The sequence below is a fragment of the Pipra filicauda genome, unplaced genomic scaffold (assembly GCF_003945595.2).
Source record: "Pipra filicauda isolate LSUMZ 115617 unplaced genomic scaffold, ASM394559v2 scaffold71_size5581439_pilon, whole genome shotgun sequence".
NCBI lineage: Eukaryota > Metazoa > Chordata > Aves > Passeriformes > Pipridae > Pipra > Pipra filicauda.
The window spans coordinates 515,947-537,384 of record NW_024104887.1 but is presented as its reverse complement, the minus strand read 5'-3'; the positions used below and the strand labels follow the sequence as shown (position 1 = coordinate 537,384).

General features: G+C 44.6%; 2 protein-coding genes across 3 annotated transcripts in view; both read left to right on the top strand.

Moving 5' to 3' along the window:
* The first annotated feature begins 56 nt into the window (after positions 1-56).
* LOC113982275 (hydroxysteroid dehydrogenase-like protein 2) lies at positions 57-9,735 on the top strand. 2 transcript variants are annotated; one of them, XM_039389317.1, is made up of 4 exons: positions 1,125-1,988; positions 2,987-3,136; positions 3,581-3,709; positions 9,446-9,735. In XM_039389317.1, the coding sequence occupies exons 1-4, from the start codon at positions 1,973-1,975 to the stop codon at positions 9,448-9,450; spliced, it is 300 nt and encodes a 99-aa protein (XP_039245251.1). In that variant the 5' UTR covers positions 1,125-1,972; the 3' UTR covers positions 9,451-9,735. The 2 variants fall into 2 exon arrangements, with proteins under 2 accessions (XP_039245250.1, XP_039245251.1); XM_039389316.1 differs by lacking the exon at positions 9,446-9,735 and having other exon boundaries at positions 57-1,988; positions 3,581-5,167.
* A 5,218-nt stretch (positions 9,736-14,953) lies between these two features.
* The window catches only part of KIAA1958 (KIAA1958 ortholog), a 50,973-nt gene continuing 44,488 nt past the window's right edge, over positions 14,954-21,438 (top strand). The window contains exon 1 of the mRNA XM_027710276.2: positions 14,954-15,245. The gene's annotated coding sequence lies outside the window, so the exon portion shown is untranslated. The remainder of the gene's footprint in view (positions 15,246-21,438) is intronic.

The window sequence follows — 21,438 nt, the reverse complement described above, 5'->3', positions numbered from 1 at the left end:
AATATCTCAAAGGTGGGTGCCAAGAGGATGGTGTCTGACTCTTTTCAGTGGTGCCCAGCAACAGGATGAGGAGTAATGGCCATAAACTAAAACAGAAGAAGTTTCACCTCAACATGAGGAAGAACTTATTTGAGTGTGGTAGAGCATGGGAACAGGCTGCTCTGGGGGGGATCCTGGAGTCCTCCTCTGTGTAGAAATTCAAAACCCATTCCTGTGTCACCTACTGTAGGTGACCCTGGCTTGGCATGGTGATTGGACTAGATCAGAGGTCCCTTCCAACCCTAATGAGGGCTTTCAGTAGTTTTCCAGTGCCTGCATGTTAGGCCTGCAAGTGGTGGGCAGCAGGGGAGCACAGGTTTACCACGGGCTGAGCACTCCTGCATCTGTGCTTGCAGTCCAGTGCTCTGCATCTCTACAAAGCAGAAACCCACAGTCCTGCAGTGGAGGATCCCCCCACTCCCCAAATTGCCCTTCCCTCTGACAGTACAGCATTCATCCTGGAGCAGAGCTGGCCGCCGACCACCCAGCTACTCACAGGAGAACGTGGTAGGCCCTTCTTTTTCAAGAGCTACTTCTTTAACTCCGTGGGACCAGGTATTTTGCCCATCAGCCTTTTCACTTACGCAAACTCAGGCAACTGCTGCCTGAGTATCTGTGTTGTGTTTTAGCAAAGCCTCCCTGGCTGCCACGGCAGACCCGTCTCTGCTGGAGCCTCCATCTGCCAGCTGCTTCTCACTTCCCAGCCTTCACCTGTGGCTGAGCTGAGTTCACCTGAGGAAGGTGATGAGGAGATGCAGCTGTGGAGAAGGAGGTGGCAAGGTCCTGGTGAGCACTGTCAGCTGGGCCCTGATTGTCCTCAAGACAGTGAGGAGATCTTTCAGGCCAGCAATTGGCTCTGAACACACCATGTGTCCTCCAGATGACAATCCCAACAAACTTGCTGCCTCCCTTCCAGCCCTCTGTGTTTTTGAGTGGCATTTGATGTTTTATCATCATTCAAGTCTTAAAACATTGCTTTTGATGAATATATCTCAGATATAGAAATAGGTAGAAACATGACATTTTTCAGTTGGAAAGGGAGGAAACTGAGGAAAACCACTTGTGCAAGATCATATAGTACACCAGGGGCGTAGATCACTGGTATTTCCATCCCATGGTCAGCATGATATTGTTTCCTCCATTCATTAACAAATGTGCACCCTAATGAATACTGTTGTTATTTCAACATACTAAGAAGAGAATTTTTAGCAGGAGAATTTTTAGCAGAAGAATCATTATATTTAAAATATTCCCCTTAAACTCACCACTATTTGATTGGAATATTAAATAACATTTGGATATTTAACAACAACAGTTAAGGACACTTATGAGTATACTGTTAGTAGAAGGAATTCACAAATTTGGCACAAAATCTAAGAATTTATTAGAAATGAGTAAGGACTGTAGAGGAGAGTTGAGGTGAGTTCTAAGTGGGGGTTTTTTCCATTTTTTAGTAACAAAATAGTTACATAGTTAAATTAAATGATAATTAATTAAATTGGTTGCAATTCCCTAACTCATAACTTTTTTTTTGTTGTCCAGAACAATGTCTATATTACTATATATCAGCTAATGACATGGTTTCCTATCTTCAAATATTTTTCTTTGCAGATTTACGAGGTTTCTAGTTTCAATGATAGCAGTGAAGGTAGATAGATGTGGTGGGAAAAGCACTGTATGTACAAGTTGATCAATTCTGGTGATAATGAATGCCACTTGGATTTCAAGTTGGTTGGTTTGTTTTTTCTCCCAAGAACTTGGACTTCATTCAAGCTACTTGACAAAAGCCCTTTTCTCTCATTTTGGAGGGTGAGATTTATGGAAGTGGCTGCAGAGCCTCTGTATTCAAAGCTAGTGAAAAAATGTTACCTTCTGCAGGACTTTGAAACCTTCGTGATTTATAATCAGTGCCTTGTTTTGAAGAATCCTTTTTATGCTGAAGGTCACAGGTAAATATTGCTGGAAAAAGCAATAAAAATATTTTTAAAAGGCAATTAAAAAAATTTAAAGACGAATAAAAGTAAATATTGCTGGAAAAAGAAATCAAATGGAAAATAGCACATTTTGTAGGAGTGTCATATGATCTGTCTTGCTAAGTTATACCAGAAACAGTCTGATGAAGCATGAAATTTGCATGGTTTACAGACCTAACTATTTTTTGATACTGTAGGCACCTAATAGACTTTCAACAGCATTTTGTAGGCTGTTCACTTTGATTTGCTTCATAAATTGCAAAAGCTGTCCATTATTGTTAAATGTGCATGTTCACTGTGGTAAAGTAGAATGCTGATCAAATTGATGTCTTTAAACTGAATTCTTTGTGTTTTAAGTAGAATTCTTTGTATCTTTAAGCAGAATTCACTGTCCCTGTCCCTTCCTTTGATCTCTGTTGCAGATGGAACCCGATAGCATCATTCTCACCTTTAACCCCTCTTTTGAGTGTAAAAAGATGCTATCAGTTGTGTTAAGCAGATGTCCCTTGATGTTTTTGTTTTACAACCAGTTTGGCAATTGTCTAAGATGATGTCTTCTTTGGCACTCAACCTGGGGTTCTGTGAGCGCTGAACTGAACTTTGCTGGAAACTGAATATAGGGTACCTCACCAAACAACCATTAGAGAAAACCAGAGATGCTGAAGAGGAACCCACACCTCCTCACAGGCAGTGGCACACCTTGTGCAAGCTAAACAATTATGCAATAGCTAGGTGGTAACTATGTATTAAATAAGTGGGTTTATGTAGATTTGTGTGTAAATTCTCTCACTTTTCACTCCTTGGTGTATTTGATTTGTGGAAAACTTCCACCTTGCACCCTGATCGGAATAAACAATGTCTCCTTTCTAAACATGGCTGTTTGTCCATATCTAGAGAGTTCCAAAAATTGGCAACAAAAGCAGTAAATCGATTAACAGCTTAGAAGCCTTTGCAGAAGAATTAAATTCTTGCAGGTGCTGCCCAAGCATTGAAAGAGGAGAAGACAGAATCTGCTCCAGCCAAGCCATCCGGGCCTGTTGCAGAAACATTCAGAGTTATTCAGGGGGCCATGACGGAAGAGAACGTGAGAAGTACTCAGGGTGTCTTTCAGTTTGAATTATCTGGTAAGAGCATCAAATGTGAAACCTTCCCTAGCAAAAGGCACTCAGTGATTTCAAACAGAAGCACTCACCTTTTCAAGCGGATGCCGAAACAGAGCAGCTCCTCTCCTGTTCTGCTGTGATGCTCCTTCTCAGGACCTCGAGCAGGCACAGGGAGCTGCTGCCACTCCCGCCGTAGGCGGAGCCTTTGTCACTTTGTCGCTGCCCTCCCTCACAGGGTTGGCGTGAGGACAGGCAGGGGTGCTCCCAGGGTCTCCTTGAAACACCCGCTGCCTCCGATCTGTGAGCGAAGGGCAGCCTTTGGGCTCTCCTGCCCGTGTCCCCACATGGGCACGTGGGGCTGGGGTCACCTGCCAGGGGTTGGCTTTGGCTGCCCCCAAAGGGGAGGAGGGCAGAGCGCCTTTGCTGCCTTTGCTGCCTCGTCACCTCTCTTCATTCTCTGTGCAGGTGACGGTGGAGGCACGTGGTATATCGACCTGAAGAACAAGGGTGGGAGCACTGGCTTTGGAAAGCCCCCTGGGACAGCTGATGTGGTTATGAGCATGTCGAGTGCTGACTTTGTGAAAATGTTCACAGGTGAGGGACAAAGGCCTTTGTCAGACCGGTGCCCAGAAAACCTTCTGCTGATGGGGGAGGAGACTGGCATCTCGCTTTCTGATCTGGGATGGAGGAGCTTTCAGCTTTTTGTGGCTCAGGAGAAAGTACAGGCCAGAAGTGCTTGCATTTTTCTGGACTCCTGTGTTTTGTGAACAGGAAGAGAACAAAAGCTTACTCTTCTTTTGTTAACCAGCTATTGACATTTTAGCAGCCAGCGTAGCTTCAGAAAGAATCCAGTCAATGTGTTGTATTTGTGTTCTGCCCAGCTCTAAGCAGTGTTTCCTGAATGTGCACTGCTTTTACAGGAGGACTTGGTAGGAAAATAACCTGATTTCTTTCATCTCCCCTGAGACATCTGAGTTATATGGTCTTTTCTCCATTAAAATCAGTCATAATCTAATAATTTCCCTAAGTAATAGGATACAACTAGCCCTCTTACAGAGTGTTTTCTGGCTCCAGAAAAGGTAGGTATTGGTGAAGTTCTGTTGGACAAGAGGCAGTATCAGAACTTTCACAATGTTAAATTGCTACTTTTCTTTGTGTGATTTTCGCATTTATCACTATTCAAAACAGTTCTGAACCTTCTTTAGCAAGCTTCAAAATGAAGTCAGAAGAGAACAGATTATTCATGAAAAAAGAAGTTATCCATTAAGTTAATCATTATAATCAAGACCTCAAAATACTTCTACAAATGAACTGGAAAAGTAAATTCTATTTTAATTAATCAGCCTCATCATTTTCAGCAAAGGGTTTTAATATTGTGAAATATAGATAGATAGATAAATACATTGTTAGACTGAGAGATTTTAATTGTATGAGATTTAATTGCAGTGTCTGATTTTTACCACATGGATAAAACTATGAAGTATATTCCAAAGCAGAATTTCTAAAGAACTTGAAGATCTTACTCTAAAGATATTACTGTTTCCTCTGCACAGCCTGTATCCAGGTCCTTTCCATTTTCTAATGATTCCTTTTCTCTTTTTAGATAAGCTAAAGCCATTCATAGCTTTCATGTCATGAAATTCTAGTGTTAATGGTGACACAGTTCTACCGTCAAGTCTGCCACAGATAAATTTTGAACACTAGCAGAAATACTGGCCTTTCATATATAACTACAATGCTTTTTTAAAGTGCCAGTCGTCATTTCTTTTTTATGAACTACAAGTATTCAATAGATTTTATGATTTTTAGAGAAGTTACAACTCAGTTTGAATATAATATCCAACAGCGAACATTTTTAATAACTTGCTGTAATGATTAAAATAAAAACTATGTCCCAAAATTCTGATGTTTCAAGCTTATAGGAACTGACCACTCCTATCAGATGTTATTAAAAAAGGCTGATGATTTCAAGCTATTGGAAAACACAGTGTATGTGCTTGCATGAAAAATATGGCTACATATATTTTATTTCTTTAGGGAGCCACCTTGAAATACTTGAAATACATCTTTTGAAATCTACTGATTCTAGAAAACATTTTTCAAGTGAACATATATATTCAAAGTACATTTTCAAATGCCGTCCTGTGACACTTAAAAAACTGAGGCAGATGAAAGAACTTGGGTATCGGGAGCAACCTTGTTTAATTTCATACCTATTTCATAAGCAATCCCATGTCTTTGCAATTTTCCTTTCTGTGCAACTTTTCTGCCAACGAATTTTTGTTTTTCAGGGTTACTGGGGTGGAGGGGAAAGGTGTGCAGCATCCAGTACAACATTAACTGTGTCCTGGCACCTGAAGACAGAATGTGTTTATTTGCTTCCCTGCCTATGTGGGTAGTTAATGGTGCATGTGCTTCTTGTATAGTCAGTAATACTGCTCTTGCATAACATGTTTGATAACTGTAGTGTCATTTGGCGAGGTACTGTGATGCCTGTGACACCTAGAGAAAAGCGTCATCTTCAGAAGAAAAGTGCTTTTGTTTCAGAAGGATCCAGAGCAACACAACCTGCCTCCAACTGGCCACTGTGTTTCTTCTCTCTCTAACATATCAGTAGTGGTGCTTGCATGGTGGAGGAGTGGGAGCTCACCAGGCTCAGAATCTTTAGAATAAGTGGTGTGATGGCTGTGCCTCGCCATGGGTACTGTGGGACCCAGTGATCCAGAGTGTTAGGGATATTTGATCCTTGCATTACAAATTTTCATATTATGCCATTTCTGGAGTTTTCACTGTAAAAAAAGACATGACTGAAAAATGAGCCAGTCCACTGTGCACTGTGAGGACAAGACCTAGAATGGGTGCTACAGTAGAGGAATTACTGCAGGTATTCACATTCTGCAGAGGATTTTTACATGAGGTCAAAACTGTGTTGCTTTTTAATCCATTGCTCACTTCACAGCTTTTGAAGCCCATAAAAATGAAGTGGCTAAGCAAACTGTGATTGTTTTGCTACTGTGGGTAACTTTTTCTGCATGATGGTAAAGCTACAGGTTTTCTGGGTGATGATAAAGGAACAGAACAGCTCCAGGACGTATGTAAGGCACAGACACGATCTGCTTGCTGCTGACGGTAGTGAGCAGGACTGATGGCTCATCCATCACACTGGAAGGAGATGTAAACTCATGCCTCGTGTTCTCAAGGGCTTTGTTTCGATGTCTTTTCTCCCACGTCTTCAGCACAGTTCCGCTCCTCCAGCGGAGTTTAGAGAGGCGCCGGGACCGACGGAGCGGCCGCTGCCAGCAGAGGGAGCAGGCAGCCCACTGCAGAGCGTTGCCTTTGGACACCCAGCGCTTCCGAGTGCTGCCAGCGTTGCGCAGGCATCCTAAAGGGCCAAACTCGCCAAAGTGCAGCAATATCTTTTCTGCTCAAAGCAGGGGTCAAGTGTGGGATAGGGTAGGATACGCAGATTTGCGGCAGCATCAAAATCTGCGTCTGTGCCTTGCAGCCTCTCATCTCCCTACCCCTGCTTTTGGTACAGTCCCTGCTCCAGAAGAGAGAGGTTGTACTTCTAGGTGACAGAGCACTAGGACTTGTCATTCTTATCTCCCCCACTAAAATAATCAGCGAGGGTGTAATGCTTTGTTGTCAGGGACAGCCTTGGTTTGCAAGAATATTGGCCTGGATGCTTAAAACTTTGACAAAAATTAAACCCACTGAATCTCAGTCCATATAATGGAGTGTTGCCTAATCTTAGTTCTGTGCAGCATTCTATCCTGGAACAAGATGTTGCTTTATATAACAAAGCTAAGCTTTAACTAACTAAATATAATTAGCTCAAGCAATAATACATAGAGTCAGTATTTTTTACTGGGGGGGACTATAGCTCTGCTTCCCTCTGTTTCCATAAGGGGCTAAGACCTTGCCAACTATATAATCACTGTATCATCACACCTCTTGAGGCAGGTTTACCTGTTTTATCAGTGAGGTCCACACATCAAGTTGGAGTTACCATAAGGAAAATAAATGGAAAGAGAAGGAGGTGCCTGACCAGTAGCCAGCCAAGAAGTGAAGCAATGTGGCCCCAAGAAGAGTGTCCTTTCCAAAGCCTGCTAGCAGTAAGGATGAGGAAGATGTCTATAGTTATTCTTTTCAGGCTTTTTCCTCTTTTAACTCTGTGCTTGGTATTAGGACCTAGCCAAGCTACCTCTGGGTTGTTCCTGTATGTGATGCTGTCAGTGCTGACGAGATCACATTTAATCAGTCACAGGTGGTGCACGTCAGTCACTCCACTTTGTGCATATTTATGGCTGGTAATACTTATTGAATATTTACCTGATTATTATATACTTTTCTATTTGCTAACTCTTATTTTTCCCCTAACATAACCTAAAGTTACAAACCAGATATGAAACACAGGGGAAAGAAATGGTGGATTCTCAGACTATCAGCAGTTGCTTTCTATGAGAACCTATTAGAATACTGAGGTTTGCAAGTGGAAGGCCATGAGGATAATATCACAAAAGCAATAGCACAGGAAGGAGAAGGGAAAAAGACTGACACAGCAATTCAGGTGGAAGGCTGCAGGGCTGCAAGTGAAAGGCAAACTATGAAGGGTGCATGGGAGGCCCTTGGTGCAAAGGTGAAGGCACTTATACTTGTCTTTATGCAGCAGTTGATGTGTCTGGCGTTTGCTGCTCAGTGCTAAAGGAGTGTTTATGCAATGAAATTGTGATCACAAGGTTGGTCTCAGAGGCCACATTAGAACTTCATAACCAAGGCAGCAGGAAAGTGCACACAGTGTTTCTGCGTGGCTCAAGCTCTATGGTTAAGCTCAAGTTCTATGATTAAGCTCACCAGAAAGTGAAGCAAGAAAGAAAAAGTGTGTTCTGTTAAATTTCTTGAATGGTGATTTTAGGCTTATTTCCCTGTTCTCACTCTCTCCCACGGATAGGAATCACACGGCATGAGCAACAGCTCTGAAAATATACCTTTCAATCCATGGTTAAAGCTTTAGCAGGGTGAGGGATAAATATCATATCATCATTATCTTCAGTCGTTATCTTTGTCCTAATGGAGTGTGAGTATGTGTGAGATGTGGTCATCATGGCTAGGCTTCGCGAACGAAGATTTGGGAAGGCTCTATCCACATTTGTTACAGGCACGCTGGTGGCTTATGAGGCCAATACAAGACAGACATATCCGATTGCAAAAGGCACAGCAGAAAGACTCCTTAGATGGTGTATTCTGCAAGACACGGTTCTTTCTGCGTTGCCTTTTCTCCTCGAGAGTGACCCTGCGTGTGTTCTCAAAGGAGACAGCAGCGTTATAGATGGTGTGTCTCCAGGCCTCCCAATTGGAGGCCAGAGTAGACCAGTTCTGTTGATCAATATGGCCAAGGCTGAGATGTTGTTTCAGGGAGTCCTTGTATCTTTTCTTCAGGGCTCCTCTCACGTGTGAGATGTGGTATTGGGTGAATAAATAACACAAAATCAGGGTATAGAGTTCTGGACTTTTTTTTACCTAGAAACATAATTAATACAATTCATAACATTTTGTCCAGAAGGATATTGTGAGCTCTTTCTTTATAAGGTAAGAGCTTACTATTTCTGCTAAATAATTAAATGTGATAAAAGAGAATTTTGTGATCCAGCCTTTACTGTAGCAGCAGAGTGTCTAGGTCACATCTATTCACTGAAACAGGTCTCTCAAACTTTGAAGTTTACCAGGCCAAAAATGGAGGGAACAAAAGAATAACATGGTTGCCTCATGTCGAGCAATGCAAGTGGGTGAAGAGCATGACCCAGTTATGTTTTAAAGCCATTCTCAGTGTTGTAAAATGCATTAGGGAGACCACAGGCTGAGACCAAAGCATCCTGGTTTCTTAGACATAGAAACAGCCACTGTCCTTATCCCATATACAGAAATTACACACTGTATGTTCTTACTGTCAGCCAAATTTCCACAGTGTAATTAGCACATCTTATAGTGGCAAGTCTCCTGCTTGCTTTCAAGTGGGTTTCTTGTTAAGCTGTTATTACATAATTTTACTATACTCATTATTCAGATTTTTGTTTAAATTGCTCTGCCTTACCTGTCATGCAACAGCTGAGACTTGCACACTGTTGCCACAAAAAAAACAGGTGTCTCTACTGTCATTATGGGAATTCCCAAAGCAAATGGGAAGTTGCTATCCAGTTAAAGAGGAAATGGAGAACTCCAGTCCTGTTTTTTTCTATCTCAACCCCCTCTTGCAGATGGCTGCTCTGGGGAAGCTGTACAGTGTATGCAGTTCATCAAGGCTTTCTATGACTCTGGTTTTTTATTTTGCAGGTTAGTCTTTTTTTGCCTGTGAGACATGTATGTTACTGACCTATGACATCACCTGAAACTGAAATAATTTTTAATACCGAAAGAAGATAATTCTTTACATTTTAAACAATTTTTGTAAGAGCTCTGTCTTCTAAGCAAACATTGAAGAAATCAGATTTTCTCTAATGCGGCAGTTCATATTCTGTCTGATTTACACACAGAGAGCATTGTCAACATCACTTGTTCTTCCATGAGAAAAAACAATGGAGACTGCTTAATTTGTGTAATAAAAGTGTAATGAGTACTGACAATTCGACTTCTTGGACTCTGTGAAGCCATAGCAGACAAGAGGAGCCTGGAAAGTAAACTAAATTAAAATCCACAGGAACTTAATACAAAACAGATTTGTATGGTGACAACTCTGAAAATGCACAGACTGGCTTCTCAGGGGTATTTCAAGCCTCTCATGAAGCAGCACAGAATTTTCACAAGCACCTTGGGGACTGATCTTCATATACCTTTTCCTGTGTTACTACTAATTTTGTTAGTTGCAGCCTGGTAACAAAACTAATAAAGGAAGGACCAGCAGCAAGTTAGTTCTGCTCTGATATGCTCACGTGTTACTATGAAATATCCTTGCGATGACCACCAGGACAGGATTTGTCTGCAGTGTTTCCTATGACATTGTGCACATGTGAAGGAAAGGTGGCTGCCAAATATGACAATCTGAGGTCTTGGTGGAGAAAACTAACAGGTACTTCTGTCTGGTTGTCAGCTGCCCCGGACAGAGTACGAAAAAATTTAGAATTGACCCAAAGGCTGAGTGTTTTTCCTGGGTTACACCAGCCTAGCTTTGCTGCACTGCCACTGAAAACACAGGGATACAAAGCCCTCTGCATGGTCCACAAGAGAAGGACTCCTTATACGCTAACCCCCAGTGCTCCAGGAGAGTGTTGTAATACCCCATCTCCACTCGTCACACCAGTTGTCTGCAAGTCAGACCACTTGACTTCCTGCAGTTCTGAAGGAAAGTGCCACCCACCTTGCTGTCCTTGACTTCCAGTCCTCATGGCTGGGTGTCTGTGATTGTACCTGCCCCACAGACACCTGCCCCACAGACCTGTTGCTCTGCCTTCCAATGCACTGATGTCCCACCAGGGAACCCACCCCTTGTCCAACCCATTAAATACTGGCTGGCAGACACCTGTTTCTCACCAAGCCCTTTCATCCAGAGAAGTGTGTGAGCAAAGGCTGGGTGAGTCTACCTTGTGTTTAATCCTCTGAGAGGGACTGCAGGAGTGTTCCAGACTAACACACAGACTTTTGGGATGGGAAGCTGGCTCCCCAGATTTTTTGTGCTCGTACCTTTGCAATCAGTGTTGAGGCGGAGGAAGTCTCAGTGAAGATCCAGGTGTCTGCTTGCATGCTGGAAGGCTGTCTGAAACAGGCATCCCTCACAGTGGTACGGAGGAGGAGGCAATGTGGAAGACCACAAGGTTCTGCCAGGCACTGAGTTCTTCTTGGACTTTCTGAGACCTTCCAGATACTACTCTCTCCATGCTCCAGCTGACTGATGGGATAAAATCATGCTTGGGTCACAGCGAATGAAGTCTAAAAATGAAGACGAGTCTTTTAACTCACACTGCTGTTTCAAGGGGCTGTCTTTTTCAGCAAGATATTGGCTGTGCAGCAATTTTTCCTGTCTCAAAAATTCTTCCAGCTTAACTTCTTGAAGCTATTTTGGTTGGGCACACATTCCTCTGAGGAATATAACTTTGAAAAACACAGCAGGGTATTCCTACTGTGATGAGACACTGTTTTGTGATCTGCATTTGGCTGATGCCAGCCACAATTAGCAGCCATTGGAGGAGACATGCTAGTGGGAACCTGTGGTGAACTGATGCAAAAAACAGCCTGTTGTGGCAGTGGCCTGATCCTGCCCTTCCTCCTGTGAAGTAATCACAGTCTTGATTTAAAACCTACATCTGGTCGAACAGACCATTCTTGACCTTTCTTGTTTTTCACTCTCAACCCAGCTGCTCTTGTCCTATGCTTGGTCCTTAGCATATGGCCAACCTTCTGCTAAAAACAGAAGTATTTTCTGATTGCCCCTGTCTTCATCCCAGGTTGTTCATAACCTCCCAGGGCAGCTTCCCTCCTGTGAGAGCTGGGGGATTTCACCTGGGGTGCTGTTTCACCTTTGTGTTTTAGCTGGCAAAGTGTCTGGCACAGGATCAGGCTCATGACCGCTGGTGGGGACCGATGGAGAGCCTATGTGCGTGCTGACACACCCTCCTCATCTAGGCAGGAGGGAGCAAGCACAGCTCGGGCACAAACTATAGGGGTGTGACTCATTTGTTGCTTTCTTGCTGCGTGGGTCAAACGCAGGGCAGAGCTGGGTGGCAGAAACAAACCACTCAGCGTGAATCCCAGTTCACCTGCCAGTCCTGCAGGAATGAGGAACACGCCCAGTCGGTGCACATCTTATCTCACAAAGGGTATCACTGGGAAAACCCAAGCTCTGCTCTGTTCTTGGTTGATCAATGCAGTGCTGAGGGGATGCTGGGGAAGCTGAGTGGGTTCATAACAAAGCCATGCAGTCACTTGGTGTCCCCATGTTTTCTAAGAGGTGGTGGCACCTGCGCTCTGACGTAGATGTCAATCGCCATGGCTTTTGGACCTCTCTTCAAGCAGACAGTCAGGTGTTTCCAAAAAAGAGGGCAGTGATTCCTTTCTCTCCTGTTTGGCAACTTGTGTCCTATTTCACAGGCACTGGCCCAGCCAGTCTTTCTCCACAAAAGGCTTGGTTCTTGTGGGATCTGAGATGTTTTTGCGCTTGCCCATTGTTTTTGGCCTCCTGGTGGCATTGGTGTTAATGGGATGGCAGGTTACCTGTCAGGGTGCCCAGGAGTTCTGAAGGGCAGAACATGAGGTTCCACTGAGCACCATGAGCAGTAGTTTTCCTGTCACTGGGGCCTGAATGAGACAATTTACCCTTGTCACACAGCCTGATAGGGCTAATAAATGGTCACAGCACAGATGGGTACACACAGGTTAGTAAATTGTCAGAGGTCACAGAAAAAAATCCATGTTAGATCTGAGATGATGATGTGATACACCTTCTTCCTCAGCCCACTGCATTAATGACAGGACCCTGCTGCCTCAGCTGGGCCTGCAGAGGTGCTTAGCACCTCCAGCAGGTGTCCATGCCAACACTCAGACCTCTGCCTCAATGTGTTTTATGCCAAGTGAGGAATAGGAGCAGAAATGATCAGCAATAACACCTCCTCACCACAGCAGTCCCTCAGCTTTGCAGAGGCAGGGCAGTCTGTCTGCCCACCTTAGAGTGGCCAGCACAGTCCTGTCACGTCAATAGCAGCAGCCTTCCTTCCTGGAGAAAACCTTGCTTTCTCTGGAACCTCGGCACACATGATTGCTGCCCTCCCAGTGCAGTTACCAATACAGACTGTGAGCTAAAATGAGCTCATGCAGAACTGCAGCTCTGTGCTTGGTGCTGGTGACATTATTCCAGGCTAGCTGAGCTCTTTGACAGCAAACACGATATGAACCAGAACCCTCTGATGCAATTACAGCCCTGTGTACAACCCCGTGATGATAATAGGGCACAATAGCCAAGCAACCATGTCAGAGGCTTGAGAAGCATTTTCAAACCTTCTTTTTGATTAAAGCGTGCAAAGACAGCATTGACCTGGGGCTGCTCACAATGAGGAAGTGAAGAAGGAGTAGGAAGAGCTGAGGGAGAAGGTGTAAGGAAGGTAGGCTTGGAGGCTACTTTGTCCTGTTGCCATAAAAGAGCATGATAGAAAAAGAGAAAAGCAAAGAAAAAAATACAAAGGAGTGAACGAGATTGAAGACCAGCAGTGAAGAGCAAACCCCTTGTGTTACCTGAGCGCAGCTGATGTGCCTGATTGCAAGGATTCCAGAGATAAAGGCAGTCCTTCTCTTCAGGAATTCCTATTGTCATAATTTTTGAAAGTGTAACTATTTGACCTTTAAAAGGCAGCTCAGCAGCTCCCATCTTGGAGGCAAACAGAGCACTGGTTTCAAACAATATAACCCATGCACCCTCTTGCCCAGGAGATGTGTTTGATGGCCCATGGAGTGCTGTGGGAGCATGTCCCTGAAGAGCAGCTCATCCCTGCCCCTGGCAGGACCTTGTGGGCACAGCAGAGTTCAAGAAGGTTGTGGTCTTGTCCTCAGTGTTGCCTGTGCTTTGACTATAGGTCTTCACACTAAAAGCAAGATGTGGAAGCAGGGTGTCACATGTTTGATCATGATGGACAGAGGCAGACTCTCCCTTAACTCCCTGGAGTAGTTACTTTTTCTTATATTTAGGGTTCTCTGTCTTTAGGAGTCTACCACCGAACCCTTGATTTTAAAGTATTAAAGGCCTCCACTGAGGTGCAGCAACATGACAATGACATCTTACTGAAAATGAAAAGAGCAGAAGGGATGGCAATCTTCCCTAAGCAAGCCTAACACTGCTACCAAATTCCCCTGCTGCATCACAGGCAAACCCAGAAAGAGCATTACTTTTGGCATGAATACACTTCCAGATTGCCTCCATTATACTCTTGCATAAGCATTGTTGCCATCGTAGCGGGTAGCATGTGTTAGCCCATTCAAGTTTTGCAAATGTTGGCATAAGGAAGATGAAGAAAGGAAACCTCTGGGGCATGAAGCAGCCAGCTTGAAAGGCTGATAGCCAGGCCTGTCTCCTTCTGGAGTGATATAACAAGGCAGAGGAAAAAAGCCCAACTGAGGAGATGAGTAGAGTTTGCTTTGGCATGTACCTTACTTATTGAGGGAGAACCAACACCCAGAGAAAATGCTGCAAGCACACGGTGAGCTCTCGCATGATTAATTGCAAAAAAATCCCAATGTGAGTAATGTTGCTGATAGGATCTGTATTTGCAGGCAAATCGAGAAAGTTGTCATTTTCACAACAAATAAACTGCAGTTTTGATTGCCCTATATACAGGTGGAGGATGAGTGCACGTGTGTTTGCACATGTATGTACTCCATGTAAAATTACTGCACTGTGCTGTACCTATGATCTCATTAAAAATTAAAAAAAAAAGATTAAGTAACAGTAAATCGTATATCTTTGTATCTGCACGAAGCAACCGAGTGGCAGCTTTTTGGACACAGCTACTTTGAGTAACTCAACCGCCGTTAAGTCAACAGACCTTCGCCAGAGTAATAAGAATTACGTTGTTTCATGTCAGTGGAGAACGTGTTCCTTAGTGGGACAGCCCCCGTCTTCACGTGCACGCATTTCCCCCCGTTTTCAGAAGGAAGCACCCCTGCCCACGGCAACGCAGGGAACGCGACTCCCTGCGCCCGTGTCCACGCAGAGCGGCACGGCGACCACCCCGTCCCTGGCCCCGGGGGTCTGTGCCGCCCCGCGCCGCACGCAGGGAGGGGCCGTGTCCCTGCCCTGCCCAGCGCCGGCCGTGCCGCTCCTCCCGCCGCCCGCCCGCCCGTCGCGGTGCGGGCCGTGTGCGGGGCCGGTGTGCGGGTGTGCCATTGCACACTTCCTGCGGTGCGGGGCACCGGGAGCCGGTTTCCGGTGGCTGACAGGAGCTGGAGCCCACAGCTGCCTCCTCCGGCGCGGAGTACCACACACCCCGCGCACACCGCGGGAAAGGAGGAGGAGGAGGAGGAGGAGGAGGGGGAGGAGGGAGCGGAGCAGCCCCCCCGCCGCAGCCCCCGAGCGATATCGCGGTAACCCCCCCATGCGATACGGGCGGTGCAGCGCAGCCTCCCCGCCCCGCGCTCCCCGGACAGGCACCTGCAGGTACGTGACCCGCACCGTGTGTGTGGATGCGTGTGCGGGGGGGTGTGCGTGCTGCATCCAGCGCTGCCCGCCGCGGGGGCGGGCGACATTCCCCGTATCTCTCTTTGTGCGCAGCCAAGGGCTCTCCGGGAAGCCTCACCGGGCAGAGGCGAGGCCCCCCCGGCCTTGTGGCGGAGCTCTGTGCGGTGGCAGGGGTCGGTGTGCCCCCCTGGGCTGCACAGGGGGTACCGGTGCAAGGAGAGGGGGTGGGGCAGGAGTGCCTGAGGGGTCGTGGTTTGGCAGGACATAGGGAGCGGCGAAACACCTTCCCCCAAGCCCACATTGCATCTTCTTGCAAAAAGAAAAGCGACCTCCCTCCCCACAGTCTACCTCTACCCCCACTTTCCCCCCGGCTGAAATGGAGGTGGGCAGCCGCGGGGGGCCGCGGTTTGGGGACCAGGGGTCTGGCGGCTGCACCGAGAAGGGGGCAGGGGGCCAGTGCCTGGCGGTGTGGTTTGGCCCCTTTCGAAGTTCAGGCCCTCCGGCACCTCCCGCAGAGGGGCACAGAGGGGTCTGTCTCGTTCCCAGCCCGAGCAGGCAGTGGGGTGAACTCTGGGAAAGGCAGCTTCTCACAAACTTGGCTTGCAACCGACACGAGGCAGGAGCGATAAGGGAAGCCAGAAAACTGTGAATTAAGCTCGGAAAGGATGGTTCAGTGCAAAGGAAAAGAGTGAAAATGATGGGGAGCTACATTGAGCCTTCTGCAATTCAATTTCAGCTGTCAGAAACAGAGCCACTCTCCAGCCAAAGGAATAAGTATGACCCAAACGTTAAAACTCACCTTCCATCTACAGTGTTAATGGTTATAAATATCCCCTGAACGCAGCTGGCAGTTCAGTAGTACTAGAGTAAGGCTGTTTCCATTCAAGTGAATGAAGATCTGTCATAGACACAAAACAATACACCTGGTAAAATGACGTCCCTGTGTATGGCTGGCTTTCAACATTTGAATTGTTATCCGTGAAGTTTGCTTTTACCTGCCTTCTCTGCCATTCCCATACCATCCTTCTCAGAAATACGCACTCTGCCAGCAGTGTTATAATGGTAAAACTGCGATAGATGCTAAAGCTTGGCTTTGAACTGGCACAGACTGTAATGTTTTTCATTTTTCTGTTGATTTGAAGAGAAATGGGACCAAGCGCTTAGCATGCTTGATAGCAGCAGTGAGAATTTGCATAAAACACATGATGACATCCCTTCGCTACAGTCAGGATCACAGCTTTTCAGGTCAGGAACTAGGCTTGTTTTTCTTCACTTTTTTTCTCCTTTAAACTGAGTAACCCCAAAAGGCCTTTTCAGGTCAGGAGTGACCAGTTCCTGTTTCCCTGGTGGCTGCTTCTGTTCTCTGTATAATTCAGAGCTCAGACTGACAGAGCTGTATTCGTGTGGTAGTGCAATTAACCTAATAACCTCAGCCAGCAGCATGCTGGGCCTGCACGCCTACCCCACAGCACATACGCATCATTTCAGACTGCTTCCAACTGACTGGCATTACCAGGAGCTGGGTAAAACTGCCCTGGGGGTCAGATCTGCCAGTTTTCTCAGGCTGATTTTTCAAACATCATTTTAGGCTTGGCTAAACCTGTTTCTGCCCACTTCTAAAGCCACACAAGTCAGAAGTCACGTGGTTCTTGCACTCACCTGCTGTTTTGTGCTCAGCTTGGCACTCAACCTGGCTAAATGATACCCAGATCCCCTCTTCCCCTTCAGCCTGTGGATTTTAGCAAAACACTGTTTTTCAACATTGTGCTCAAGTTTGTCGGCTCTTTGAAGTCCTTCATAGGTAAACTAATAAAGGAACATAATAGTTTAAAAACCTTGCACCCAAAAGAGTAAGAGAGAAAATAATTGGCAAAAAGATACTGTGTGATCCAAGTATTATAAGAAAGTGTTGAGGGGTTAATAGGTGCTGTTACATGCAGCGTAAAACTTGTGAGAGAGATACACCGTGGAGTTACTATTTCTACTGTTGGCAGTAGTTAAGAGTGTAGCAGAGGTCTTCTTTGCGTTCCACTAAAATAGGTAGGTTTCCAGGAGGTGACCTAAAACTTGTGGAAAAACCGCTGAAGCTCAAGTGCTTCTCTAGCCATTGTTAGCAAGCTGGTATTTCAGTTTGGCTTGTTGTTTGTTATTTTTGAGTTTTTTTAAGCAAATATGTATTGATGTTGTTCCTATGCAGATACATCTATACACTGATAGTTGGTGTTATACCAGGAAGTTTCCTATAACTGAACTTACTGAAAGTTTCAAAAGCACAGTATAATTCTGTGAATTTCATTCACACGGTTATAGTGGGTTTATAGTCACGAGTTCCTAAAGCAGCAGCAGTTCGCTGCCTTAGCAGTTCACACCTGGCAGTCACCGGGGGCACCTCCCTTAAGTGGCCACCAAACCTCGCCTTGGTGCCACTTTGACTGGGCTGCCATGTGTCCAATGTACTGCAGCTCCATGGAGACTCCTAGAGTTTCAGCAATAACATCTTCCAGTATTTTCAGTTTCCCAGCTTTATGCCTCTCTGCCTCCCTTTCCTGTTAGTTATAAAACGCAGACAGAAGAGGTCTGAAGGTCTTAAATGTGAACAGACGTAATCCCAGCCTTGACATTCACTTCCACAGTGCCACTGTGTTTTGACATCTGCATTCTGGGAGGGATAACCAGTCCATGCACAGCTCACAGAGGTGGTGTGAAAATTAACTGCTCTTTATAAGGAACTTTCACAGAATGGTGTGTGGCAATTAGTCCTCTTGAGGATTGTTATGCATCTGGTAATTCAAGTGTAACTGGCTGAACATAATGCTCTGCTTCCAAAGGTTATCGCTGCACACCTCTTTGCAGAGTAAAACAGGGTGAGATGAAGGGTAGTGACTGAAAAGTAGAGCACATTTTTATTGTCTTTCTGGTACTTTTCTGTGAAAAATACTCAAAAATGAGTGTTAATTTGAGTCAAATATGTCCTTGATGGATCTGCATCGTAAGTCCAAGGAATTTGAAAGACTTCTACCTTAGTACTATTAATAACAAAGGAGACCCATGGAGCCTAACTGCTTCATCTTCAGTTACTTGACCTCGGCTCTGATTTGTTGATTTACTAACTTTATTTATTGGCCGGGCTGGTGAATTCTCTTGCAAGACAGAAATTACAGCTTGTCGTCCCTCTCTTGTTTCCATGGCAATGAATACACCTCACAGATTCCGTAATGAGACCCTTGGCTGGCCACTGATTGTCTGCGTTTTTCTGGTTTGGTAGTTCCAGGCCCTGAAATAAATAAAAGGTCTTGTTCATGTGACTGTCCAAACTCAAGCATTCAAAATGGAAACAGAAATCAAATAATAGATGACTTCTACATGGTGAGAATGTGTTGTAACTTAGCCTCAGTCATACACGGTTGGGATGTAAGCAGATAGTGTTCAGTATTGTTGTTTCTTCTAAGAAGGGTATGGTGAAAGGGACCTATCCAGGATCTTGGGTTTAACTTGATCTTTGTAGAATATCTTCTGTGGCTGAGTGATATGCGTGCAAAGAACTTACTTTGCATGATCTGGGGGCCATTCTCAATTACAGGTGTTTTCCACATTTTCTGGGCAGTCAGTTTTTATCACAGTCCTTATGTTACTGGACAGTTTGTTCATATTGCTTCAGAGTTCATTCATATTTATTCATTCTCTTTCCTTATTTATTGTTAAGCAATAGGCAGGATCTGCAACTTTTGTTCACTTCACTGATGCTAGCTCAGAGACATCACATGAGTTCTGTTGGACCCAGGCACCTTAGGGTTTTAGTCCTGTGAAAAGTTACAGGAACAAAAGTTTTCCTTAAGTGCAGAATCATGGGATTAGATTCATGATATTCACTGAGTGAGCACTGTGACATTCTGCCAGTTTTTATTTCCATTGTTCAAGGTAATTATTTTCTAAAAGCAATCATTGCACCTTAAATATTTTACATATGTGGTTTACAAATAGTATCTAAAATAACTGGAAGAGATAAGGGGAGGAAAGAGATTCCTTTCCCTTTTTCTCTCCAGCTTTGTTTATTTCATCGATTTTTCATCATTCTTTTTTGTATGGTCTGCCCTTTTGTTTTCCTCTGTGATCTTCAGTAAACTGAATGTCTTTGGTTGGTATGGACAATCAGGCAAAAAAAACCCACTAACATTTTTTCAAAACAGGAACATAAACATATAGCAGTGATTGAACATCCAAACGCACACGATAATTTACTGTCATCTCAGCTCATCTAGTCCAGCTGACAAAACTCGCCAGTGCTATAGTTTGAAAGCTTTATTGTTCAGTCCCTTCACCTATGAACAGCTGCATCTTAATGAAAGCAATAGGCAAAAAACGTGTCCATGATATAATTATCTTCTATAGCAGTTTTTTTCAGAATACGTGTAAAGCTGGCAGCAACTGAATTTAGTAATTTCAAATTTTATTGTCTATCCTGTCATGGGTTAAGGCTGAACGAAAGAAAAACCATTGATGATCTAGTAGGTTTACATTTTGTGAGGGGCTAACAAAAAAGGAAAAACTCCTCAAGACAAAGAAAGGACACAGGATGTCTAAGCCCCTTTGGAGAAATGTCTCAAACGCTCTTAAATGGAGCAACTGGAGCCATACCATGAGATATGCCATAAGATACATGACTAGGGGATTTCCATGAGACTCCATGAAATGTGTGGATGGTGTGCTGAGGGGCCGGCTGACCCTTATCCCTGCAATCAGCCAGGTTAAAGGAGTAATGTTAAGGTGACTTCTGCCCTTATGGAAGACCCAGTCTTTGTAATCTCTTTGTTACTCCCGATATTCCTCATTTACATATAAATTGGCTGCCACCCCCCACCCCACTTAGGCACGGGGGAGGGGTTGCCCGAAGCAACCAACATAAAAAAAGGACAGCGAGCTACCCTTATGTGAGACTTCAGGACATCAGAGACCCCCGCTGGCTGGCCCAACGCTGGATCCAGGACCGGTGATCTCTCTCTCTATTTATTTTCCTTTTTATCAAAGTTTGTCAATACAGCCATTTGCTAACCGTGTGTCTTTGTCATTTTATTAAGCCACTGTGAGTTTTCCTTCAAATAGAATTGTTACTTGTTAAAGGACCACCAGTGTTGTTTCACTGCATCTCTAGCCAAAGGTATTTTCGAATCTGAGTAATTTTCCTTCACCTCTTGTTTTGGACAGTCCTAAGGGATTCCAATGGTCTACCCAGTAAGTGGGGAGGGAGAGCTGGGCAGTAGCCTCTCAGCTATAAGCCAGGAGAGGTTTGAGCAGTGCCAAGACAACGGCTTCCCAGGAAAGGGCAGCTTGACTGCTACCCTGTTTGAAGTTGTTATCTCCCTCTTATATAATATACTCTATTAGTATGGTATATATGCTTTATCACTATGCATTATTATTATTAATAATAATAATAAAATGATGATGATGATGATGTTCTATTCGGTAGTCAGATGAGAGAAAGGATAGATCTTGCAGAGAAAGTGTCTGACTTACAGGGTGAGAGAGCCGTGGTTCTGCTGGAATCTGTCCTGTCCCAGTCCTATCTGGTGTTTTCCCCAATGATACAGTGGAAGAAATAACTAACCTCCCTCTGTGTTGCACCTGTGCAGAGCATGAGGCCAGAAAGAGACACAAAGACATGAGAGCACAGATTCAAATTTCAAACTCATCTCAACAGGTTAGAGATCTGGACTGGAGATGACAGAGTGTGAGTTGTAAAACTGTGTTAACAGTTGTAAAACTGGTTCTGCTCTATGGAAGGTGAAGAAAATGCTGAAATTGCAAGATGGGTAGCAATTTTTTTGGTGTTGGTTTGTTGGGTTTTTTTGTTTTTTTAAGAAACAGGTGCTCTGCAAAGGGTAGGGAGTAGCTTTGGTCCATGGCCATGGTGGATGGGAAACAATAATTTTTGGTAGGAGAGAAGGTCAGGGCTAGGCATCAAAACATGTACATGACACAGTGTGATGTGGGGATGGGTGTACAGAGAGATGTCAGTGGCATGAGAAGGAAAACACTACGATGAGATGAAAACACTTCTTAGTTGGCATATCTTCAGCTTTGTCCTTGTCACGGTGCTGAAATCTGCCTGGAAGCCATCATTGTGCAGAAAAGTGCCAAAACAGTTAGAAACCTTCTCTGTTTTTTGAACAGC

Bases quoted from the DNA above. Each gene is read 5' to 3' on its own strand.
- LOC113982275 (XM_039389316.1), top strand. The intron at 3,137-3,580 runs GTAAGAGCATCA...TTCTCTGTGCAG, and splicing joins CTTTCAGTTTGAATTATCTG to GTGACGGTGGAGGCACGTGG.